The sequence below is a fragment of the Heterodontus francisci genome, chromosome 41 (genome assembly GCF_036365525.1).
Source record: "Heterodontus francisci isolate sHetFra1 chromosome 41, sHetFra1.hap1, whole genome shotgun sequence".
Classification (NCBI taxonomy): domain Eukaryota; kingdom Metazoa; phylum Chordata; class Chondrichthyes; order Heterodontiformes; family Heterodontidae; genus Heterodontus; species Heterodontus francisci.
In genome coordinates, this window is record NC_090411.1 from 11,877,545 (window position 1) to 11,894,425 (window position 16,881).

The 16,881-nt window shown below is 43.7% G+C and overlaps 1 protein-coding gene across 1 annotated transcript in view; it reads left to right on the plus strand.

The window, feature by feature from the left end:
• Positions 1-16,881, plus strand: part of sgsm3 (small G protein signaling modulator 3) — a 291,927-nt gene that overhangs the window by 23,877 nt on the left and 251,169 nt on the right. Inside the window, exons 3-4 of the mRNA XM_068019899.1 lie at positions 2,002-2,087; positions 13,919-13,985. Of these exons, the coding sequence (XP_067876000.1) occupies positions 2,002-2,087; positions 13,919-13,985 (153 nt within the window). The remainder of the gene's footprint in view (positions 1-2,001; positions 2,088-13,918; positions 13,986-16,881) is intronic.

Here is a 16,881-nt window from a genome sequence, read left to right on the forward strand (position 1 = left end):
CCTAGTCTGATGGCCTATCTGTGTCCTGTTGCTGGTGGTTCATATCATCCTCACTGTTTGTCACACCTCCAAGTTTGGTATCATTGGCAAATTTTGAGATTCTGCTCTCTATTTCAAGATCCAAGTTATTTATATAGAGCAAAAAAAGCAGTGGTCCCACCATTCACCCTTGGGGAACATCACTGGCTACCATCCTCCAGTGAAAAGCAACCATTTACTATGACTTGCTGTTTTCTGTCCTTAAGCCAGTTTTATTTTTATCCAATTAGACAGTGACTCTCCTATTCCATGAACCTCAATTTTGTTAACAAGCCTCTTATGTGGTACTTTATCAAATGCTTTCTTAAAATCCATATAAACAACATCCACTGCATTTCCTTCATCAAACATCTCTTTTACTTTATCAAAAAATTCAATTAGATTAGTCAAGCATGTTCTGTCTTTTATAAATCCATGTTGGCTATCCTTAATTAACTCAAACCTCTCCAAAGGTCTGTTGATTTTTCTCCTGATTATTGTTTCTAAAATCTTACCCACCACTGATGTTAAACTAACTGGCCTGTAGACGCCAGGACTGTCCTTTCTTGAATAAGGGGGTCACGTTTGCCACTCTCCAATCCTCTAGCACCACCCACCGTATCCAGGAAAGATTGGAAGATTATGGCAAGCGCTTCTGCTATCTCCATCCCCACTTCCTTTAGCAACCTGGGATGCAAGCCATCCGGACCAGGTAACTTATCTACCCGAAGCATAGCCAGATTTTCTAGTGCCTCCACCACCACAAATTTATTTTACCCTATCTATTTCCCCTCCTCCTCCCCTCCCCTCCCCTCCCCTCCCCTCCAACCCCTCTCCTCTCCCAAACCCCCTCCTTTCTTCCCCTGCCCGCACCTTCCCCTCTCCTCTCCTCCTAACCTCCCTGCCTGCCTCTTTTCCCCTCGCTGCCTGCCTCTCCTCCCTACTCTCCTCATCCCTCCCCCTCCCTGCCCCCGCTCCTCCCCTGCTGCTTCCACCCACTTCGCCCCTTCCTTCCCCACTTGCCCCTCCCCTTCCCACTCGCCCCCCCACCCTCCACTCTTTTCCCCCCTCCACACCCCACCCCACCTCCCCTCCACTGTGCCCCCTCCCTGTTTGCCCCCTCGCCGTTCATGCCCTGCCCAGCCCTGTTCCCTCCTGGGATGCTGAATACAACCGTAGCATCTGAACTACTCCCCCAGCACCCATGTCAACTGTAGCACAGTGGGAAACACTGTCGCCTCTGAATCAGAAGGTTGTGGGTTCAAGTCCCACTCTAGGACTTGAGCACAAAAAATAATCAAGGCTGGCGCTCCCATTGCAATACCGAGATGCAGTCTTTTGAATGAGACATCGATCCGAGGCCTGGTCGGCCCTCTCGGGTGGATGCAAAAGATCCCATGGCACTATTTTGAAGAAGAGCAGGGGAGTGCTCCTTGGTGTCCTGGTCAGTATTTATCCCTCCGTCAACATCACTGAAACAGATTATTTGGTCTTTATCACATGGTTGTTTGTGGGAGCTTTCTGTGCACAAACTGGCTGCTGCAGTTCCTACATTAAAACAGTGAGCACACTTCAGAAACAACTTCATTTGGGTGTAAAGCACTTTGGGACATTCTGTCGTCCTGAACGTCGCTGTTGAAATGCATTTTTTTTTTTTCTTTTGACTTGAGATCAGCTAACTCAACACTGATCAAACTGTGGGACCTTTAATCTGAATCAGCCACACGCTGCTCGAAATGCACATTAAACTATTTTTAAACAAAATAAATAAAGCGCAAAGTTGAATAAAGTGCATGGTTCTGAGTGGAGCTTGTCTCGAGTGAAGATTCTCACGTTTGTTTTATGTCTGGTTGTAAATTGTTCTAAGTGCACGTAGCTAGTGACCAAATATGTGCAAGGTTTAATGTCCTGTATGCTCTATTCTAGCCTTTATTACTGCTGGTGTCCTGGCATTTATCCTGATTGTCTGATCTCCTTTAACAGGGAGTTATGCACATTCTGTCAGTGGATCATTTATAGCATTGACTCCGAGCATGTGGCCACAGGATACATTGACTAAGTACTCCCAGGTAAGAGAACACCTCATCCTACACAAGACTTAATCGATAATTACATAATACAGTTTTACAGCTCGGATGAGTCTGAAAGCTCATGTGTCCATAAAGTTCACTTTGTTAGTCCTCATCAGTTTGTCATAGTAGAGAAGCAAGGCGTGAGTGAACATCAGCCTGAACTGTACAATCCCTGCACATTCATTGCCATTCTGTAAAACTGGGCATCTCCGTTTTGTTTTCTTGCCCCTCTTCTCTTTTTTTTTAGATGATGGTGCCTCTTACTGAGTTTTGATTCCATAGCTACAGGTCACTGCCTGATGCTTCGGTTAAGTAGCATTCTTCACGTGGGCCCAGACACTGATGCCCCATTCTTAACTGGGCGGGATGTCTGAGTGGGGGTGTGGGGTGCAGTGCAGGGGGAGGCATGTTCCCCATCTGGAAACCAATCTGATTGACTGACAGACTTTGCTCCCCGTCAGGCAAGCACCACTCTGGAGGCCGCAGCCCAGGAGCAAGGAGGGAGTCACCTACTGGGATAGTGATCGCATGGGCGCCGGGTCGCAATGCTGAAGCGGGGAGGTTAGCTGTCCTGGTGCAGTCTCTGTGTTGCTGAGATGGGTAGAAGCACTCCTGCTCCTTCTAGCCCACAAGCAGTGCTGGAAAGGCATTTACCTCTTCTCCACAGCAATCCTCATTTCCCTTTAGCTGCTGGGTTTGTGGAGCCTACGAAACCCATCTGGCCAGTGTTAAACCTGGAAAATAGATGAAACGTGAAACACACAGTCTCATTATAATAGTTAAATAACCAAGTCACCTCCTGGAAGTACCCCCCTCCCCACCGCCCCCCACTTCCTACCTCCATTAAAGCAGGACCGAAGAGGGCAGGTTGGGTTTGGGTTTCACATTTTTAAAAAATTCTCATAGCCCTCTCAACCCAAACTCATCTGTTTTTGGGAGTTACAGTTTCCCTCAGAGTGTCACCAAGGGTGGGTGTGGGGAGAGATCACCCTTTCTTTGGCAGCTTTACTGTAGGTAAAATATACAAATGTCCAGTGCCTCAAGGTGAATGTGCTGTTTGGAGTGTAACATAAGAACATAAGAAATAAGAGCCGGAGTAGGCCATTCAGCCCTTCACGCCTGCTGCACCATTCAATGAGATCATGGCTTCAACACCTTTTTCCTGCACCATCCCCATATCCCTTGATTTTAATATATAAAAATCTATCAATCTCAGTCTTGAACATACTGAAGAACTGAGCCTCCACAGCTGTCTGGGGCAGAGAATTCCTAAGATTCACCACCCTCTCAGTGAAGAAATTCCTCCACATCTCAGTCCTAAATGGCCTACACCTTATTCTGAGACTGTGTCCCCTGGTTCTGGATTCCCTGGCCAAGGGGAAACATCCTTACTGCATCAACCCTGTCGAGCTCTAAGAATTTTGTATCTTTGAATGAGATCACCCCTCATTCTTCTAAACTCCAGAGAATAAAGGCCCAGTCTATTTGATCTTTCCTCATAGGGCAATCCCTCCATCCCAGGAATTAGTTTGGTAAACCTTTGTTGCATTCCCTCTTTGGCAAGTATATCTTTCCTTGGGTAAGGAGACCAAAACTGCACACACCAAGGCGTTACACAATTGCAGCAATTCATCTTCACTCCTATACTCAAATCCTTCTGTAATGAAGACCAACATACCATTTACACACTAACATATGAATTAGAAACAGGAGTAGGCCACTTGGCCCCTTGTGCCTGCTCTGCCATTCAATAAGATCATGGCTGATCTGATTGTATCTTCACCTCCACACTCCCGCCTACCCCCATAGCCTTTCACCTCCTTGCTTATCAAGAATCTATCGACCTCTGCCATAAATAAAATTGAAGACTCTGATTCCACTGCCTTTTGAGTAAGAGTGTTCCAAAGACTCACGACCCTCAGAGAAAAATTTCTCCTCATCTCTGTCTTAAATGGGTGACCCCTTATTTTTAAACAGTGGCCCCTAGCTCTAAATTCTCCCACAAGAGGAAACATCCTTTCCACATCCACCCTTTCAAGATTCCTCAGGATCTTGCGTGTCAATCAAGTTGCCGCCTACTCTTCTAAACTCCAGCAAATACAAGCCTAGCCTTTCCTCAGAAGACAACCTGCCCATTCCAGGTATTAGTCTAGTAAACCTTCTCTAAACTGCTTCCAACGCATTCACATCCTTAAATAAGGAGACCAATACTGTACACAGTACTCCAGATATGGTCTCACCAATGCCCTGAACAGCTGAGGCATTACCTCTCTACCTCCAATTCCCCTCACGATAAACGATAACATTCTATTAGCTTTTCTAATTACTTGCTGAACCTGCATACTAACCTTCTGCAGTTCATGAACTAGGATACCCAGCTCCCTCTGCATCTTAGAGCCCTGCAATCTTATTCTTCCTGCCAAAATGGACAATTTCCCATTTTCCCATATGATATTGCATTTGCCAGACCTTTGCCCACTTACCTAACCTATCTATATCCCTTATGTCCTCTTCACATAACTTCTTTAATAGTTTCTAATATTTTCTCTAAGACAGATGTTAAACTAACTGGCCTGTAGTTTTCTGCTTTCTGCCTCCCTTTTTGAATAAAGGAGTTATATTTTCCAATCTACTAGAACCTTCCTGGAATCTAGGGAATTTTAGAAAGTTAAAACCAATGCATCAACTATCTCACTAGCCACTTCTTTTAGGACCCTAGGATGAAGTCCATCAGGACCTGGGGACTTAACCATGGATGGTGGGTCCTCCCCTTGGAATTTTTCCTTCTCATTGGAATATATATATTCGGTGTAAACTGAAATATCCCCTTATCTGTCCACCACTGCATTTCTGTTGACCTATCCCTTAACTTAATTTGCCAGTTCACTTTAGCTAGCTCTGCTTTCATGCCCTCAGAATTGCCCTTGTTTAAGTTTTAATTACTAATCTTGGACTCCCTCTTCTCTCCATCAAACTGAATGAAAAATTCAATCCTGTTATGATCACTGCTACCTAGGGGCGCCTTCACTATGAGGTCATTAATGAATCCTATCTCGTTGCACAGTACTAGGTCTAGTATAGCTTGCTCTCTGGTTGGCTCCAGAACGTGAAGAACTATCCCGAAAACATTCTATCAACTCCTCATCTAGGCTACCTTTGCCCATCTGATTCTTCCAGTCTTTAGGTAGATTAAAATCCCCCATGATTATTGCCATACCTTTCTGACAAGCTCCCATTATTTCTTCCTTTTATACTCTGTCCTACCATGCGGTTACTGTTAGGGGACTGTACACCACTCCCACGAGTGACTTTTTATCTTTGATTTCTCATCTCTACCCAAACTGCTTCAACATCTTGGTTTCCTGAACTTAGGTCATCCCTCTCTATTGTGCTAATACCATCATTAATTAACAGAGCCACCCCTCCACTTTTTCCGAGCTTCCTGTCCTTCCTCAATGTCCTGTACCCTTTAATATTCAGGTCCCAATCTATGTCATCCTGCAGCCATGTCTCTAATGGCTATCAGATTATACTTATTTATTTCTATTTGCGTTATCCGTTCATCTGTTTTGTTTCGAATGCTACGTGCATTCAGATACAGAGCCTTTAATTTTGTCCTTTTATTATTTTTGTAACATCTAGCCTTGACTGCTGATTTACTCTTAAATTTATACTCTCTATCCCTTCCTGTCATGGTGTGTTTATCACTTCCCATATTAATACCTTTCTCTCTTGCCTTGTCTCCACTCTTTGAGTTACCACATCTTCTCAAATTTGTTCCCTTGCCCCGACTATTCAGTTAAAAACCCTCTCTACTTCCCTAGTTATGCAGCTCGCTAGCGCACTAGTCCCAGCATGGTTCAGGTGTAGATCATCTCAGCAGCACAGCCCCCAGTTTCCCCAGTACTGGTGGCAGTGTCCCACAAACCTTCTTAATTGCTTGCTGTACCTGCATGTTAGCTTCCAGTGACTCATGAACAAGAACGCCCAAGTCCCTTTTGCAGTTCAACACTTCCCAGCCTCTCACCATTTAAGAAATACTCTGTTTCTGTTTTTCGTACTAAAGTGGATAACCTCACATTTTTCCACATTGTATTTCATCTGCCAAATTTTTGCTCACTCATTTAGCCTCTAAAATCCCCTTGAAACATCTTGCATCCTCCTCACAACTCACACTTCCAACTAGTTTTGTGTAAACTTGGGAATATTACATTTAATCCCCACATCCAAATCATTGATATAGATTGTGAATAGCTGGAGCCCAATACTGATCTTTGTGGTACCCCACTAGTCACAGCCTGCCAACTTGAAAGTGACCCATTTATTTCTACCCTCTGTTTTCCATCTATTAACCAGTTCTCAATCCATGCCTGTGTGTTTCTCGCCCCCCCCCCCCTCCCCCCAATACCATGTGTTCTAATTTTGTTTGCTAACCTCTTGTGTGGGACCTTATCAAAAGCTTTCTGAAAATCTAAATATACCACATCCACCAGTTGGTTCCCCCTTTATCTATTCTGCTAGTTACATCCTCAAAAAAAACTCCCAACAGGTTTATTAAACAGGATTTCCCTTTCATAAATTCACGTTGACTTGTCCATTCGTACCATTATTTTCTAAGTGTTCTGTTATCACATCCTTTATTATAAATTCTAGCATTTTCCTTATGACAGACTAACTGGTCTGTAGTTCTCAATTTTCTTTCTCCCTCCTTCCTTAAAGAGTGGGGTTACATTTGCTACCTTCCAATTTGCAGGAACCGTTCCAGGTGGTAATCTCTGGACAGAATCTATTTGATTAGAGATAAGAAACAGTATAGGTACCATTACACTACTTGTACTGTGTAGGCTACTGACTAATGGGAAAGATCTAGAGGAGCAAATTTGCTGGGAAATTATAGGGGTGCAATGGCTATGGCGCAGAGGGGTGCATAGGCTATCGCGCAGTGATATTATAGACTGGGATAGTAAAGGGTGGAGAGGGGCAAGTGTTTCCAAAATGTGTTCAGGAGAATTTATTTCATCAGTGTATTTCCAGTTCAATGAGGGAGGAGGCATTGCTGCATCTGGTTCTGGAAATTGAGGTCGGCCAAGTGGATCAAGTGTCAATCGGGGAACATTTAGGGAGCAGTGATCATTGTCTAAGGTTTAGGTTAGCTATGTAAAAGGACAAGGAGCAATCTGAAGTGAAAATACTTACTTGGAGGAGGGCAAGTTTCAGTAGAGTGAGAACAAATCTGGCTCATGTAAATTGGGATCAAAGGTTTGCAAACAAAACTATAATGGAACAATAGACTGCCTTTAAAGAGGAGATGGTTCGGGTACAGTTGAGGTACATTCCATGGGGTGGGAGGAAGATGCAGAGAAAGGAAGGGCAAGCAAAGCTGGAGCTTCCTGGATGACAAAAGAGATAGAAAGTAAGATGAAGCAGAAAAAGGGTGCATATGGCAGATGTCAGGTTGATGATACAAACGAGAACCAGGTTGAAAGAGAAAGTTCAGAGGGGAAGTGAAAAGGTAAATGAGAGAGGCAAAGAGAGGATGAGAAGAGACTGGCAGCTAACATAAAAGGAAATCCAAAGGTCTTCTATAGACATATAAATAGTAAAAGGGTATTAAGAGGAGGGGTGGGGCCAATTAGCGACTAGAACGGGGTTCTAGACATGGAGGTAGATGGCATGGCTGAGGTACTAAATGAGTACTTTGCATCTATCCTTAACAAGGACGATAATGATGCCAAAGTCATCGTTAAAGAGGAGGTAGTTGTGACTGGACCGGCTAAAAATTGTTAAAGAGGAGGTATTGGAAAGGCTGGCTGTACTTAAAGTTAATAAGTCACCAGCTCCACATGAGATGCATCCGAGGATACTGAGGGCAGTAAGAGAGGAAATTGCGCAGCCACTGGTCATAATGTTCCAATCCTCATTAGATACGGGAGTGGTGCCAGAGGACTGGAGAATTGCAGCTGTTTAAAAATGGGCACCAACATAAACCCAGCAACTACAGGCCAGTCAGTTTAACCTCAATGATGAGAAAACTTTTAAAAACGATAATCCGGGACAAAATTTACAGTCATTTGGACAAGTGTGGAGTAATTCAGGAAAGCCAACGTGGATTTGTTAAGGGCAAATCGTGTTTAACGAACTTGATTGAGTTTTTTGATGAGGTTACATAGAGGGTTGATGAGGGTAATGCGATTGATGAGCTGTACATGGACTTCCAAAAAGAGTTTTTTATAAAGTGCCGCATAATATGCTTATCAGCATAGTTGAAGCCCATAAAATAAAAAGGACAGTGGTGATATGGATATGAAGTTAGCTGAGTGACGGAAAATGGAGAGTAGTGGTAAATGGTTGTTTTCCTGACTGGAGGATGGTAGAGTGGGGTTCCCCAGGGCTTGGTATCAAGACTGCTGCTTTTCATGTTCTATATTAATGACCTAGATTTGGGTGTACAGGGCACAATTTCAAAATTTGCAGATGACACAAAACTTGGAAGTATTGTGAACTGTGAAAAGGATAGGGATAGAATTCAAGAAGACCTAGACAGCTGGGTGGAATGGGCGGACTTGTGGCAGATAAAATTTAAGGCTGAGAAGTATGAAGTGAGACCTTTTGGTAGGAAGAAAGAGAAGAGGCAATATAAAATAAAGGTTACAATTCTAAAGGGGTTGCAGGAATAGAGACCCCTAGGGGTGTATGTGTACAAATTGTTGATGGTGGCAGGGCAGCTTGAGAAGGTGGTTAAAAAGGCACGCGGGATCCTGGGCTTTTTAAATAGAAGCGTAGAGTACAAAAGCAAGGAAATTATGAACCTTTATAAAATATTGGCTCGGCCTCAACTGGAGTATTGTGTACAATTCTGGACGCCACCTTTTAGGAAGTACGTGAAGGGTTTGGAGAGGGTGCAGAAAAGATTTACAAAAATGGTTGCAGGAATGAGTGACTTCAGTTATGGGGATAGATTGGAGAAGCTAGGTTGTTCTTGGAGAAGAGAAGGTTGAGAGGAGATTTGATAGAGGCGTTCAAAATCATGAGGGATCTAGACAGAGTAGATAGGGAGAAACTGTTCCCATTGGTGGAAGGAGAGCATCAATTTGAAGTGAATGGCAAAAGAACCAAAGGCGCGATGAAAAACTTTTTGATGCAGTGCATCGGTAGGATCTGGATTACAGTGCCTGAAAGTATGGTGGAGGCAGATTCAGTCAGTGCTTTCGGAAGGGAATTGGATAATTATCTGAAGAGAAAAAGTTTTGCAGGGCTATGGGAAGAGGGTGGGGGAGTGGGACCAGCTGAGTTGCTGTTGTGGAGAGCTGGCACAGACACAGTGGGATGAATGACCACCTGCTGTGCTGTAATCATTCTCTGTTGTGTTCTATGATTATGCACATCGAGTCATCAGCACACATAATGGATTCCCAGATATAGTAGCGCATGCAAAATCTCTGGATTCATTTCATGAAAAATTAGATATTGCAATGGAGTATTTTCAGGTTTTTCTGGCAATTGACTAAGATGTGGCATTCCTTAGGTATTATTTTTACCTTTTGCTCTTATAAACAGGGAGCTAATAGATGCTGATGGTTACAGAAGCCTGGTTAAAGTAAGAGTGGAATAGGTTTGCAGGGCTATGCATACGTCAGGTGTGGAAAGAGATGCAGTGGTTTTTGTCGAGGTTCATCCCAAGCAGCTCTAACACAGGAGTCTGTGCTCTACAGGCTGTTCCCAGGGACGCACACCGAGACAAACATCAACTGCTGCTGGAGGACTATCAATTCGGTGAAAGACGCCCTTTGGTCTGCCCGAAACTTGCTGGTCTTCCAGCGCAAAGAGTTGTCCACCACCGAGTGTTGCAGACTGGCACATTCCATGGTCCAGGACTACGTGCTGAGGGACGCACTAAAGTTTGGGACTGCCGTGGCAAAGGCTCAATGGGGAAAGACCACTGTGTAAGGTCCCCCCACCAAGGTGAACTGAGAGGCTGGATCCATTGGAAACCCCTCTGGCTGTATCCAGCAAATATGGGTTTGCTGCAAAATGTACATGTCATGTCAAATGGAATGGAAGGGTTGTGAGGCAACTCACTCCTGTATTGAAGGAAACTGATTTCCTTTGCACTTTTTGGAATGTCAATTTGGTGCTGTTTTGAACTTTTTTGTAATATATTTTTTACAGATTTTTATGAATTAAGTATATTTTGGAAAAAAAAAGGTTGAGCTTGTACTGATTGGAGTTTAGAAGAATGAAGGGGATCTTATTGAAACATATAAGATTCTGAGGGGGCTTGACAGGATAGATGCTGAGAGGATGTTTCCCCTTGTGGGGAAATCTGGAACTAGGGTATACAGTTTCAGAATAAGGGATCTCTCGTTTAATATGGAGGTGAGGAGGAATTTCTTCTCTCAGAAGGTGGTTAACCTTTGGAATTCTCTACCCCAGAGAGCAGTGGAAGCTGGATCATTGAATATATTCAAGGCTGTGTTAGACAGATCTTTGATCTACACAGGAGTCCAGGGTTATGGGGGGCAGGGAGGGAAATGGAGTTGAGGCCAGGATCAGATCTGCCACGATCTTATTAAATGGCGGAGCAGGCTCGAGAATCCGAATAGCCTACTCCTGCTCCTATTTCTTATGTTCTAATGCAAATAGTGACTCAAAGTAATTATTCAACATGTTCACCATTTCCTTATTTTCATTGGCAATATCACTGTTATCAGTTTTCAAGGGCCCATATTGCTCTTGATCAGCCTCTTTTTCCTAATGTAATTGTAAAGTTTTTCTTGTGTTGATTTTGATATCCCTTGCAAATTTCTTTACATACTCCCTTTCTTTGAGCTCTCTTTTGTCACCTTTTGCTGTTCTTTGTATCTTTCCCATTTGTCAGGACCTGTGGGTTTTTATTTTACATTTTTAAATTCCTTTTCTTTTTGTCTTATGTGGTTTCTTACCTCTTTCATTCTCCATGGCTGTTTATTTTGGCAAGTGGAGCACTTCCCCCTTGGGGATATAAACTGGTTCTGCATCGTATTAAATTCCTTTTGAACACCTCCCACTGATCTTACCCTTTGCAGACTTACCCAGTTTACAGTCCCGACCATGTCACATTGAAGTCAGTCTTAGCTAAATGTAGAATCTTAGTAGCTGTTTTGCATTTCTGTCTTTCAAATGCTACGTTGAACTCGATCGTATTATGATCACTGTTAGATAAGTATTCGCGCACCATTAGGCTGTTAACTAAATCTGGCTCATTACTTATTATTAAATCTGTTATAACCTGCTCCCTTGTTGGCTCCTGGACATATTGCTGCAGAGAACTATCTCTGACATACTCAAGAAATTCACTATATTTCTTTCGGGGAGAGCCTTTCTGTTGAATTGCATGCTGTGGCAGTGTTGCTACACTATTGGTATTTGTTTAGTCGTTAGCAGTGGGAGCACCTCTAGTCCTGGGTCCTTTTTTAGGGTGCATTTTTATCAGGTAGTTGTTTGAAATTTGGGAGCAGCAGCTTCTATGTGTCACGATCCTTGTCTCTAATATAGAAATTGCAACATCAAAACGCCCTACAAATCCATGTTGGTGTTTGTCCTCCATATTCAACATATCCTAATCCCATGTGCCTGTCCTGTTCCCACATCCTTTTATGCTCCTTTCCGCAACCACCAGTTCTTAAATGTTGACAGGGTCTCTTCAAATCCTAATTCCGGTTGTAAATACCACAGCCTTACAGCCTGCCTATATGAAAAGCAGCTCTCTCAAACCTAAATCTCTTAAATTTAATCTTGTTTCTATGTCCCCTCAATGTCGCAGGTGTTAGCTGTGGCTCACTTGGTAACACTCTCACCTCTGAGTCAGGAGGTTGTGGGTTGAAGTCCCAATCCAGGACTTCGCTTTGATTTTTATGCTCAATATTCCAATGCAGTACTGAGGGAGTACTGCACTTCGGAGGTGCCATCTTTCGGATGAGATGTTAAACCAAGGCCCCCTCAAGTGGATGTAAAAGATTTCATGGTACTATTTTCTAAGAAGAGCAGTGGCGTTATCCTCAATAATAATCCCTCAATCAACATCATTAAAAACATATTATCTGGTCATTATCTCATTGATGTTTGTGGGATCTTGCTGTGTGCAACTTGGCTGCTGCTTTTCCTACATTACAACAGTGACGACATTTCAAAAGTACTTCATTTGGGATGTCCTGTGGTTGTGGAAGGTGTTATATTAATACAAGTCTTTCTTTTGTTCTAGACCCCTCAACCAGTACAGACATCTGTTCCTATTTATTCAGTCCTATCTCTTTATGATATTAGCTTCATCAAATCACCTCATCATCTCTGTTCTAACAAAAAAGAGCCCCCGTTTTTCCAGATTTTCTTTGTATTTATTTCCTCAAACCAGGCAGTGAATCTGCACTGTACCCTCTCTGTTACCTCAACAACCCATGCCTCAACACAACATGCCCACTGTTTTGTGGGTATTGATGAGCAGGCAGGAGTCCTCCATTAATAATTTAACCTTGGCAGTGTATGGGATCCTACACTCAGTACCGTGGTTCTGGTGGGTTTTTGTGATTTTTGGAACCTTCTAGATAGTTGCGATGCAGCAGCTCTCCCAGTTGCAGCATAGCTGTGGTGATTGAAAGTTGAAGATAAATGTTTTGCTGTTTTCTCTGGTCTCTGGCCTGCAGGGAGGGTGTTTCGGGTTCCTCATTGACGTTGCAGTCAGCCTGTTCTTCTAGACAGTACTGGGTCTGTGAGTTGGTGTGGAGCTTGTGTGAATTCAGAAAGGTGTGACTAAGTTTGGTATAAGCTTGTAGGTGTGTTGTGTACTCAGGCTGGTTATTGTCTGTCCTAAATCTAGTAGCTCAGTGCTGTTTTTGGTATGGCTGAGTAATTAGTTGTGTGCTGAAGGGTGTAGACTCTAGGAAGCCAAAGTAATTTCCTGGGTGTGGTAGAGCTACAGTCATCTTAGCTGTTGACCTAGCGTAAGCCCGGATAAACAGAGCCAAACATAGAGTCTTGACAAGTGAGGGTGATGCAATAATACTTGCATCTTTAGCATCCCTTCACCCACAACCCCCTGCTGAGCCCACTTGGACCTCAAAAGCCAGAATGGAGCTAAAACTGCACAGAACATTCATCTACGCTCCCACTCGTCCAAGTCTGTCTACTGTTAAGTTTGAGGTGCTGTCGTTGGCTGTGCTTTCCTTTTAGCTATAAAAACAGAAAATGCTGGAAATATGCAGTAGGTATGACAACATCAGTGGAGAGAGAAGCAGAGTTAACATTTCAGGTCTGTGACCTTTCATCAGAACTGAAACGTTAACACTTTCTCTCTCCACAGATGCTGCCAGACCTGTTGAGTATTTCCAGCATTTGCTGCTGTTATTTCCGATTTCCAGCATCTGCAGTATTTTGCTTTTTCTATTAAATGTCTTTTAGGTTGCTGACCTGTATTTGTCAATGACTTTTGCTTGTGGGGAGTTTAATACAATCTATTTCATCGGTAGTGGGAGGTTTCACAAACCCTTTGTGCTAGCTGTACCTTACCTGGGAGCACCTGATAACATTTTTCTGCTGAAGTTCCAGAGTAAACCATTCGAGGAGCAATGGCAACCCCAAAATTGGAAAATCCTTTGGGCTGTTCTTGACTCTTCACAAGCTTCTGTCCTTGTATTCTGTTTTTTATAAAATCTTGCGAGTGGAACATATTTGTTCAAACAGTGTCTGTAGCTGCTGTCCTCGTCTCTTATGATGTCTCATCGCTTGGATATGTTGAGCTGTTAGTTGCAAGCATCATATGGAACTGATCCACCTCTGCTCTGCTTTCCTTTCAGAAGGAAGAGTCTGTGGAGCAGCCAGAAATCCAATATGACGCGTTTGGATTTTGTGTAGACAAAGAAGGTAAATGAGTGTTTCACCACCCTGTTAGACTGAGCCAGCCCCTGTGCCTGCCTACCATTGCCATCTTTCTAATGGCAAGGAAGGAAACTCGATACAACAAGCTCCTCAATGGTTCAAATGACAACAACAGCAACAACCTGCATTCGTGTGGCAACTTTTAAAGTAGTAAAACGTCCCAAGGTGCTTCGCAGGAGTGATTATTAAAAGTTTAACACTGAGCCTCATAAAGCGATATCAGGTCAGATGACCAAAAGCTTGGTCAAAGAGGTAGAGTTTAAGGAATGTCTTAAAGGAGGAGAGAGAGATCGCGAGGTGGAGAGGTTTAGGGAGGGATTTCCAGAGCTTAGGGCCCAGGCAGCTGAAGGCACAGCCATCAATAGCGGAGCAATTCAAATTTGGGATGCACAAGAGGCATTAGAGGAGCACAGGGATATCGGCCGGCTTTTTTAATTCTTCTTTGGGATGTGGGTGTCACTTGCTAGGCCAGCATTTGTTGCCCAACCCTAATTGCTCTTGACAACTGAGTAACTTGCTAGGCCATTTCAGAGGGCAGTTAAGAGTCAACCACATTGCTGTGGGTCTGGAATCACATGTTGGTTAGACCTGGTAAGGACAGCAGATTTCCTTCCCTAGTGAACCAAATGGGTTTTTACGACAATCGATGATCATTTCATGGCACCGTTACTGAGACTATCTTACAATTCCAGATTTTTATTTATTAATTGAATTTGAATTCCACAAGCTGCCATGGTGGGATTTGAACCCATGTCCCCAGGGGATTAGCCTGGGCCTCTGGATTACTAGTTCAGTGACATTACCACTATGCCACCATCTCTTCACGAAGGCTGGCGGAGGTTGCAGAGATGGGGAGGGAGTGAGGTCATGGAAGGCTTTGAAAGCAAGGATGAAAATTTTAAAATCTAGGTGTTGCCAGATCAGGTCAGTGAGCACAATGGTGATGGGTAAACGGGACTTGGTATGGGTTAGGATACTTAAGGTAGAGCTTTGGATGAGTTCAGCTTCATGGCAAGTGTAAGATGGGAAGCAGATCATGAGAATGTTGGAATAGTCAATTCATGAGGTAACAAAGATATGGATGAGGGTTTCAGCAACAGATCACAGAATTGTTACAGCACAGAAGGAGGCCATTCGGCCCAACGTGTCTGCACTGGCTCTCTGAAAGAGCAATTCCCTCAGTCCCATTCCCCTGGCCTTCTCCCCATAACCCTGCACATTCTTCCTTTTCATATAACTGTCTAATTCCCTTTTGAATGCTTCAATTGAACCTGCCTCCACCACTTTCGCAGGCAACACATTCCAGACCTTAACCACTTGCTGCGTGAAAAAGTTTTTCCTCATGTCACTTTTGCTTCTCTTACCAAATGCTTTAAATCTGTGCTCTCTGGTTCTCAATCCTTTCACAAGTGAGAACAGTTTGTCTCCATCTACTCTGTCCAGACCCCTCATGATTTTGAATACCTCTATCAAATCACCCCTCTGCCTTCTCTTCTCCAAGATGAGCAGAGTCGCACAATGTTAGAGGTAGAAATAGGCAGTCTTGGTGATGGTACAGATATGTGGTCTGAAGTTCAGCTCGGGGTGAAATACGAAACCAAGATTGCAAACAATCTACATTCTCTTCAGATAGTTGAAAGGGATGAGTCGGTGGCTCAGGAACATAGTTTGTGACAGGTTAGACGATATGAGGGGGAGGGGGACAGTGGCGCAGTAGTTAGCACTGCAGCCTCACAGCTCCAGCGACCCAGGTTCAATTCCGGGTACTGCCTGCGTGGAGTTTGCAAGTTCTCCCTGTGTCTGCGTGGGTTTCCTCCGGGTGCTCCGGTTTCCTCCCACATGCCAAAGACTTGCAGGTTGATAGGTTAATTGACCATTATAAATTGCCACTAGTATAGGTAGGTGGTAGGGAAATATAGGGACAGGTGGGGATGTGATAGGAATATGGAATTAGTGTAGGATTAGTGTAAATGGGTGCTTGATGGTCGGCACAGACTCGGTGGGCCGAAGGGCCTGTTTCGGTGCTGTATCTATAAACTAAACAGTACCTGGGGAGAGAGAACTGTTAACAATGTAAGCTAACATAGAGGCCAGGAAGGGAAGTTGGGTGATCAGTTTCATAGAAACAGGATTATGAGAATAGGAGATGAGTTCAGAGATGGCAGGAGGGAAAATGCAAGAAAAATTAAGAGTTTAGATGTGATTTCAGGGCTAAGGCAGGAGTTAACCTTGGGGGAAATTTCATACTGTGCTGGGAAGGGAAGGGATCAGCAAATGCAGCTGAATGAATGGTCTCTATCATAGTGACAAACAAGTCGTAGGAACATAGGAGCAAGAGTAATCCATTTAGCCCCTCAAACCTGTTCCAGCATTCAATGAGATCATGGCTGCTCTCCAACCTACCTTTATAGACCCCATATCTCTCTTTACCTTTGGTAAATAAAAATCTATCAACCTTAGTTTTAAAATTAACAATTGCTCCAACATTGATTGCTGTTTGTGGAAGAGAATAAACCCTTCCACAAGTCGCGAGCAAATGTACTTTCAAAGTCCTAACTCCCTAACCTTTGACCTTTCTTTCATCATAATACTTCTGCTGCTGTTAATCTGCACTCCACTGTCCTCCTCTTGTGATGCCCATGGCTCCAGTAAAATTCTTACTCTGACCACTGCCTTCACTCGCCCACATCCAAGAGGCACACACTTGAGCAGAACTAGGTTACCTATCACTCAGGAAGATCTAGCTGGAGCACATTAAGCCTTGCTGCCAAAACTGCTTACTACTCCAGGATCATTCTAGAGAAAAAAAATAACTCCTGGCTTGTCTTCTATATTGCAGACCATCTCCTTAAATTCCTCTCTCCTGCCCCTCTACCCTCGC